The following is a 9125-nucleotide window of genomic DNA, read 5'->3' on the forward strand; positions in this document are numbered from 1 at the left end:
GAGGTTACCATTCTGTCCTGTGGCCCCAGTACACGCCCTGGGTTTTCTCAACTGTGGGCTTCTCAGAGCTCCCTGGAGGTGTGACATTTGGGTTTGTCACTACCCAAACACATAATTGCATCTACCAGGCCTAGGAGTCTGAATTTCAAACTTATTCTTCATACGCCTGCGTATGTTTACATTCATAATATCTGTGAAAAGGACCCCTCTCCTCACACACTCCAAAATACAGTATTGTGCAAAATACCAGTCTAGGAAGCAACACACTAGGGTAGCAACCTTTAATGTCCTAACAAAGCATCTTAGTAGTTGGACGCAGAAGAGTTACACTGACTCACGGAGGATCACGTGAGGCCCAGCGGGACGACGTTTCTAGTTCCTTCCACCAGGTTTAGAAAACAGAAGGCTCTGGCTGGATTTGCTGGACATTTCTCTCTTCAGCATCTCCCTTCCTTGGTCCATCTTTGGGGTGCCTTTTCTGGCTCCAACCTACAACAAGCAAGAGCAACAAACGCCCAAACTCTATAATTGTAGGGAGACCCCCAAATATTTCTCAAATGGCATTTTTTTTTACTCAAAATAAAATCTTTGTTGTAAAAAATATTTATATACACACATAGACGTGAGCAAAACGAAGGAAAAATGATCCACCATTATCACACTACCCACAGGTAACCTTATTCACATTTTGGTGTACACTCTTCCAGATACACAGATAACGTTTTCTTCTGACATTTGCATCTTTTTTTGAACCAGGAGTTTCTGATGATAGGCAATTTCATTGGGATGGACTTTCTCTCGAAAAGCTGTTACTGAACTGAATGCCTTATGTCTCTGATGTCTTAGGAGGGTAAAATGCAGCATACTCTAGGGGGTCTGTCTAACCCTTTTCTGAGCACTACTCCTGGATCCAGGCAGCCATGTGTGTGACTCTGTCCCTGGTCATAGCTGATCGGGCACTTGGCACGGGCTGGGCTTTTAAGATGGTCACTCCCAGGATTTGGGGTTATGGGCTCTAAGATGCTACTTGCTTCCTGGGCTGGTCCTTTGAACTGGGGGACCATGAGGTCATTCCTTCCTGTCACATGACTGGAGAGAGCAGAGATCAGGGGAGCCACACAGAGACACAGAGAGGAGATACGGCCTGTGTGTGCGTGTGCGCATGCTTGTGTGTGTGTAAAAGAGATGATGCCTGAGATCTGATGGCTTACCAGTTCTATTTCGAGGCCAGGCTCTCTTTCAGCTCCCAGTTTTTATGAGGCACTCAACCCTATATCCTTAAAAAAGCCCCCTCCCCCTCCCTTTTTTTTTTTGCGGTACACGGGCCTCTCAGTGTTGTGGCCTCTCCCGTTGCAGAGTACAGGCTCCGGACGCGCAGGCTCAGCGGCCATGGCTCACAGGCCCAGCCGCTCCGTGGCATGTGGGATCTTCCCAGACCAGGGCATGAACCCGTGTCCCCTGCATCGGCAGGCAGACTGTCAACCACTGCGCCACCAGGGAAGCCCCAGGTGGTTCTTATCGGCCAACTTGGGGAAAACCTTCTTCTAAGACTTTGTGGCTGAAAATGTAGTCTGCAGAGCTGTGCTATCGGTACCAGCTGGGAGCTGTTCAGAAATGCAGAATCCCAGGCTCCCCCAACCCGAGACCTGCTGAGTCACAATCTGCATTTCAACATCCCCATATGATCTGTGGACAGCTTTGAGTTGAGATGCGCCACTGTAAACTATCCTCTAATTGGCTGGTTTCGGGAAAAGTAAGTAGCCGTTTTGGCCATGTGTTTCCCCTGATATGCATGAAGAGAAAGCAAAAGACTGAAATACTATTGGTTGGTCTTGCACTCACTGAGACACAAACCAGGACCCGCAGTAACGACTGGGATTTGTATCAATAAAATCAGCTGCGGTATATAAACAAAGTACCATTTCTAGACATTTCAATAACCTTGCCTCTTCAAGTTGATCTCTGAGTTTTAGGATTCAAGCTTCCTGTTAATTCCTCCTACATCATTCACCCTCTTTAATTAATTTAGCTCCCAACAAGGAGTTGCTGAGATCCCTCCATCTAAGTACATGCCCTCTGTTTCTCATAGGAAAGCCCATTTCATCAGTTTCCAGTAGTAAAGAGAAGGACAGGGACCACCTTACCGATTTCTCTGCCATTAGCCGCTTGACTCTGGCTCTCAGCTTCTCCTCTTGCTGTAGCCTTTCCTCGGTCAGCTTCTCCTTCTCTGCCAGATGCTGCCGTAACTCTTCTTGCAGCAAATACTGCTGAGTTTCCCGAGAACTGTTAATCTTCATCTGAAATGAGGAGAAGGGGAACTGCAGCTGATGGGGGACAGGACTAACACAGGAGTCATTTCCACTACCTTTGGGGGCGGGACAAAGGTTCACGAAACTTTCTTCAAAACACAGAAAAATGATGCTTAGCTTAGTAACTAATAGCGAAGTAGTAGAGCATCGTGGTTTAGAGCTCAGACTCTAGATCTAGATAGAATCTCAGCTCTAGTTCTTTCTAGACACTTCTTCGTATAGAAAATAAGCGGGTGAACTAAGGCAGGCCGTCTTCCTCCTCTTTCATCCCTGCCGGCCGCTTGGGTGCGGGATTCCGTGGAGAGCATGGGCCCGTGAAGGGGCTCTGCAGCACGCCTACCTGACCTACTGCCCTTTCCAAATTGGCTTTAATGAGGTTTGCTCTGTTCCTCATTTCTTGCAGCTGAAGCAATTTCCTTCTGGAATCCTCCCGAAGCTTCTCTTCCACCTGAAAGGATGATGAAAGCGTGGGCTTGCTGCTAATGTGATCATCATGCCCTCTGGGGAAACTCTTCTGGGGGGGCTAATGGCAGTGGGGGAGCCCCAGAGGGGTAGGGACAGCTGCAGCCCAGTAGCAGGGGTCACAGGCATGCACAGGGTGGAGGCAAACTCACAGGGAGTTGCCCACTACGGGAAAGGGCCGAGCTCTGCACCCGGGGCTCAACTATGTTCTACCGCACACTCCCATCCCAGCTCGGTCCCTAACAAGCCGTACGACACTCAGAAAGTTATTTCACTGCTCCGTGACTCAGTGTCCTCATCTGTCAAATGGGGATGATGATACTAGTATCACTGCATAGAGTTATTGTGGGGATTCAATGTTTGGAATAGTGCTTAAGGGCTCTGTGAGTGTGTTGAGTACTGTTGTAACCTATGAAAGGTGGACGGGAATGTCCGCCGTACAGTCTCGTTCTAATAACTCGTGATGGGTACTTGGAAATGTTATGATTGGGTTTATTATCATAACTGTTTGTCGTTACCACTTGGAGCACACTCACTGGTGGTAACCTCTCTGGAGGCTTGCCAAAGCAATGTCTATTAAGAATTGCAGCCTGCAAACGAAGGCATTTAAAGTGGAGAAGCTTGCCTACTTTTCCCCCCTTGCTTAGGTAACAGTCAACGCACAGTAAGCTTGGGAGTGCTCCACGCTACCCTTGGCTGGCCAGTGTAGGCCTCGCAGCTGCTCAATTCTTGGATGCACCTGCTGAGCCCTGGGCCCTGGCACTAACAGGAAATGAGGCAAACTCTCGTAAATAAATGGAACGTTTTAGTGCTGAAACAAATTCACAGGCTGTCTTTTTAGGGATCTGAAGAGGGGGATCACAGGGATGTAATAAAAGACCCAGAAAAGCCCTTAAGAGCTTTCTTCTGAGTAGTGTGGTCCAGTGGAAGAGCCTCTACCCAGCTCCATTACCTTGGAAAAGTCATCTAAGCTCTCTGGGCCTTAGTTTTCTCCCAGGTCTAAACATGCTCTGACTTCTATGTCAGCAGCCTTTTTCATGTGCTGCAAAAGCCAAGTCCAGCCTTGGACTCTGCCCCGTCTGTGTTCTGCATGAACAGCCCCCGTTCCCGTCCCCAAGCCTCAGAGTCACCCTCAGCGTCCGCCCTGCTCCCTCTCTCACACTCGGGGGTCTCATGCCTGTCCACCAACCCCTCTCACATGCAAGCTGGACTGTGACAACTGGCCTCCTCGCCTCGAGTTTAGTTTCTTCCAGTGCAATCTTAACGGTACTGTGAGAGTTACCCAGCTGTAAGGCAGCTCTGTCCAACAGAACTTTCTGCGACGGTACAGGTACTCTGAGCGAGGCTGTGTTGTCTAATATGGCAGCCATCAGCCACACCTGGGGATCGAGCACTCGAAATGTGGCTGGTGTGACGGAGGAACTGAACTAAAAATTTTAGTTAATTTTCATTAATTTCAGTGTAAACAGTAGCATGTGGCTGTTTGCTACGCCAGCGTCACTGAAGTCAGACGAACCTGGAGTCAGACAAAACCGACTGTGCCATTGGGCTAGTTACTTTACTAGTAACTAGTAGCCTTGACTTTCTCATCTGTAAAATGGAGAGGATGATTTCTAGATCACAGTGCTGTTGTGAAGATGAAGAGATGAAATGTTCAAGGGAACGCCTAGTACGTGAGAAATTGTAACTATCATTTTCACCCTGATTACTGTCCACGAATGTCATTGCATCAGTCACTTGTTCAGAAGCCTTAGGAGCTCCCCACTGCCTGTGTGGTACAGAGCCCAAGCGCCTGAAGTAAGGCAAAACACCAAACCAGGGATTCAAGAAGCCCGTACGAACTCTGAACGAGGTAAATAAAACTGAATCCACCCCTAGATAAACCATAATAAAACTGCTGGAAATCAAGGGAAAAGACAATCTTAAAAGCAACTGGAGAAAAAGACAGATTATGCAAAGGTACAACAGTTAGGCTTACAGATGACTTCTAAATAGGAATAATAGGAGCCACAAGACAATAGTGACACATCTAATGCTGTATCTAATGTGCTGAAAGAAAAGAGTTGCCCTTGTAGAATTCAATACGCAGTCAAATGTGTTTTAAGAGTGAAGGTTAAATATACATCTCCAGACAGACACACAGGCACATTTGAGAATTTGTCATCAGCAGAGCCACAATGAGGGAAAACATTAAAGGGTATTCTTCAGACACAAGAAAAATGAACCCAGGTGGGTGATCAGAGATGCAGAAAAGACAAGCAACAGTAAGGGTAATGTGTGGATATGATACTGACTATAGAAAAACACTAATAATGTCTTGTGGGGTATTAACTATCAAGAGGAGTTTAGAAAATGACAGCAATGGCTTATAAATCTGGAGGGGGTAAGTGAAGTTAAGGTGTTTGAAACTCCTTGCACTGTCAAGGAGAAGGGCATAATTATCAACTACTATTGCCTCTTGGTAAGTTAAGAATGCAGGGCTTCCCTGGTGGCGCAGTGGTTGAGAGTCCGCCTGCCGATGCAGGGGACATGGGTTCGTGTTCTGGTCCGGGAGGATCCCACATGCCGCGGAGCGGCTGGGCCCGTGAGCCATGGCCGCTGAGCCTGTGCATCCGGAGCCTGTGCTCCACAACGGGAGAGGCCACAACATTGAGAGGCCCGCGTACCACAAAAAAAAAAAAAAAAAAAAAAAAAGAATGCACATTATAGTCTTCAGGATGACTACTAAGAAAATAGTAGAAGAGTGAAAAACTTAATTAATGTGTGATTTTGGTGAGTCAAGGATGAATGCTATTGTCTTACTATGACTAAAAGAATAGTAAAAAAGTGAAATATTTCCAAGCTAATAGAGGGGGAAAGTGGAATAAGAGAAAACCATCCACTCAGAAGGAGGCAAGAAAGGAGAGAAAAAGGAACATACCACAGATGGTACATCTGGTATTGAGCAAGAAGGTAGATTTAAACCCCAGGACACGAGTAATTACATAATATAAATGGACTAAAAGTCAAAGATTGTCAAACTGGATTTTGTAAAAATGATACGTTATTTGAAGGCATATGTCTAAACCTTAAGACAAAAATTGACAGAGAACATATGAAAAAGATATGGTATGAAAACTCTAACCAAGAGAAAGCCAGTGATGAAGCTAAATGACAAAGGAGACATTAAGGGAGAAACACTACTAGAGATGAAAAGGGACATTTCATGATGATCTAAAGTTTTGCTCTACAGGAAGTATTAGGATTCTAAATTTATATGCACCTAGTAACACAGCCTCAAAATATATAAAGCAAAAATCGTTCATATTAAAAGAAGAAACACACAAATGACAAACATGTTGAGATTTTTAAAAACATTCTCAATGATGGAACAAAAAGAAAAAAAATCAATATGAGAATTTAAGTTGGAACAACATCATTGGCAAACTTGGTTTAATGGATCAATTCTTTCTTAGATAATTTCACAATTAAGATCTGAAGGCAGTCTAGGGTTGTGGTTACACACAGGAGCTTTGGAGTCAGGCAGACCTGGATTCAAGTTCTGCCACAACTACTTTATGCAAGTGAACTTGGATAACTTCCTTCACCTCTGTGAGCCTCAGTTTTCCCGACTGTAAAGTGGGGTTAATACCAGTATAGACCGCATGGGGTCATTGTGAGGATGAACAGAGATGATGCAGGTGGAGTGCTGGCCCCAGAGTGGTTCCCAGGCCAACCTGTCCCTGCCATACCTTGCTCTTTTCCCGCAGCGTCATAGAGATCAGGCTCTGCTCGGTACTGCTCCTTTTCAGCTCCACCCTGAGCTTCCTCATTTCTTTTTCCATGTCATGGATTTGCTGAAAGAGTTCCAACAACAGGGAAGTCAACTTCAGAACTCATTTCATCCGGTTCATTAAGGCAGAAACCTAGTCTGGGATTCGCTTCATTCCTTCCCTTGGGGGACAATTCCACATCTTTGAGGCAAAGTAGACTTTCTTTCAACGGATGCAATGAAAGGGCTGGGTGAGGGAAAATTTGAGTTTCTTTTGAAGATCAGCATGGATCCTGGATTAAACAGTACAAGATACCTATCCACTCATTAGAATCTCTTTCCTTGGGGTATATTTTTGAGTTCAATCTAAATAAGGGCTGTTTGGAAGACACAATGGGCACAGTTTGGAAGAAAAGAACAATGACATTTTTCTTTTTTCTCATTTGAGGCAGAGAAGTGTGCTCCTGCCAGAGAGAAGAACACACGTCTCCTGCCCCCGTCCCAGGCACCGGGCTTCCCAACGGATGGAAAACGTATGCCTGGTGATGTGCACGAGGGTTCGGGCCGGTACAGGGGGTGAACATTAACATTGAGTGGTCATCTTTTCATTGTATTCATTTTTATGTTCGCCTTCCATACAAGGCCAGTGATACATTTGCTTTTTATTTTGTTTTTATGAATTGTTGTAAAATTGAATGTATTTAAGCAAAAATACTTCAAGAAGAGTTGTGTTAATAGCAGTGCTCAGGGCTGTGATAAAACTTGTGACAGTGGATCATGAAAGTCTGGGCATCACAAGTCCAGGGGTAGGGACCACGGTGAATTTCTAGCAGCATACGGTGGCCACCTCCCGTCCCTTTCCCCAGGGGAAACCTGATGAGGGGCCTTGAGCCAACTGCCCAGAAAATCTGGGGAGAGTGTGTTTTCCATGGTCTTTTCACCCATCTCTTTGAGGCCAGCAAATCAAAGAATTAGGAGACTAAATTAACAGACAAACACCCAGAAAGCCCCAGAGCTTCTGCTAGCTAATGGGCCAAGGAACCACTCCAAAACCCTCAAGGCCACAATCTAGGCTTTCAGTGGACACCGAGGGGTCAGGAGGTTCAACGCACGGTTTTGCAGAGTTTTAACTCTTTCTCTTGGGCTTCCCACTTCTCCTTCTGGGCATCTTCCTTCTGTAACTCTTCTTTCAGCACTGAGCACTGTGGAGAAAAAGGACAAGGCCACGGGGGCTTGGCTGGGGGTCCCAAGTACCTGTGTTCACGCCCAGGAGTGTTTCCTGCTGTATAACCCAATCACACCTCTGAATTCTGAGAGGCGAGACCATTTGTGTGATGGGAGCACGGGATCCTGCAGTTGTTCCCAGTTCATGCCTCTCATGAGTTCTGAGGAACAGAGCGTCTAAATTCCTCTTCAAAAGCCAGCAAACTTCACTGCAGGGGAAATCCAGCTTTGTAGACTCTGGGTACTTAGGGTGCAGGAATTGGGATGTTTTCACGCTGTGACTGGTGAGGGTGGAGGGGGCCCGAGGCAGTGAGCTGGGGTCCATCTTAGGGCTTTTGTGCAGGTTGCATCTCAAAGACACAACTGCCCCGACTGGTGTGGAGGGGTAAAAGGAGCTGTCTTGCCCGAGGGCGGCTTGGCAACAGGCATTAACGGCATAAGGATGGATGTGCCTTATTTTGACCCAGCAATTCCCACTTTAGGAATGTACCTTAAGGACAATGACTGGAGAAATAAGTAAATCTGTAGTTTCAAGGATGCTCTTCACAGAATTGTCAGTAACAGTGGAAGAAAAAAAAAAAAAGAGGAAACAACCCAAGTGTTGTTTAGAACAGCAGACCACTTATAACACTGGGTACATCCAGGAGAAAGTATGTAGCTTTTAAGACGAATGATAAGAGCGTTGATTTATTAGAATGGAAAAATAATAAGTATTTAAAAATTTAAAAAATGTGCATAGTATAAATTAACTATAAAATGATTGATTGATTGATTTCTAGGCAATATATAGAAACAAGACTGGAAAAACAGACATGAACATATTAACACTGATTTCTCAAGGTAGAATTTCCTCTCCTCTCTTTTTATTTTTTCTTCTCAATGTCATCTACTTATTTTTCTAAAATTAACACACATGATGTATGTCATTAAAAAAAAGACATCTCAAATGTTCACAAGAGCAGTACCCTTGGTGGTAATGAACCCTTGTGCTATTGGCCAGCACAGTCTAGAGGAGAAGGGACCTCATTCCAAGGTCAACGAGGAAGGGGAAACGGGGACATAAATCATCCAAATGCATTTCAGGAGGTAGAAGAGCCAAGCAGGTGCTGTCTTTGCAGATTCCTTCTACTTAGCACCAGCTCTGCATCCCCTTCCCGTCCCCAACACACACACACACACACACACACACACACACACACACACCACATTAAACAGCTATAGCACATGCCTGGGAAGACACTCTGCTTGGGAGAAACGAATGCAGAGGGCTTGGCCAGGCAGCTGACCTCGGGCAGAGGCAGAAGAGCACAACTAAAACCAGCCTCCCACTTCTCGGAAAACGATTTTGTCATCCCCATTTCACAGATGGGGAAATGGAG

General features: G+C 45.6%; 1 protein-coding gene across 2 annotated transcripts; it reads right to left on the reverse strand.

Annotated features, from left to right (window-relative positions):
* Nucleotides 1-207: 207 nt before the first annotated feature.
* On the reverse strand, nucleotides 208-6543 carry LOC309797923 (uncharacterized protein). Of its 2 annotated transcripts, XM_082646297.1 has the most exons (4): nucleotides 6503-6528; nucleotides 2650-2757; nucleotides 2145-2297; nucleotides 208-489 (listed from the first exon to the last, which is right to left on the reverse strand). In XM_082646297.1, exons 1-4 carry the CDS (start codon nucleotides 6524-6526, stop codon nucleotides 373-375), a joined length of 402 nt encoding a protein of 133 aa, XP_082502423.1. In that variant the 5' UTR covers nucleotides 6527-6528; the 3' UTR covers nucleotides 208-372. The 2 variants fall into 2 exon arrangements, with proteins under 2 accessions (XP_082502423.1, XP_082502424.1); XM_082646298.1 differs by lacking the exon at nucleotides 2650-2757 and having other exon boundaries at nucleotides 6503-6543.
* Between the last annotated feature and the right edge of the window lie 2582 nt (nucleotides 6544-9125).

Source organism: Mesoplodon mirus, assembly GCF_964341445.2.
Source record: "Mesoplodon mirus genome assembly, contig: HAP1_SCAFFOLD_1236, whole genome shotgun sequence".
Lineage (NCBI taxonomy): Eukaryota > Metazoa > Chordata > Mammalia > Artiodactyla > Ziphiidae > Mesoplodon > Mesoplodon mirus.

What these genes read in the sequence shown, in the direction of transcription:
- LOC309797923 (XM_082646297.1), bottom strand. Translation starts at nt 6,526, where the DNA reads ATGACGCTGCGGGAAAAGAGCAAG. An exon ending in TGGAAAGGGCAGTAGGTCAG is followed by an intron (nt 2,298 to 2,649) that starts GTAGGCGTGCTG and finishes TCCTCATTTCAG; the next exon opens with ATGAAGATTAACAGTTCTCG. An exon ending in GGCTAATGGCAGAGAAATCG is followed by an intron (nt 490 to 2,144) that starts GTAAGGTGGTCC and finishes TGCTTGTTGTAG; the next exon opens with GTTGGAGCCAGAAAAGGCAC.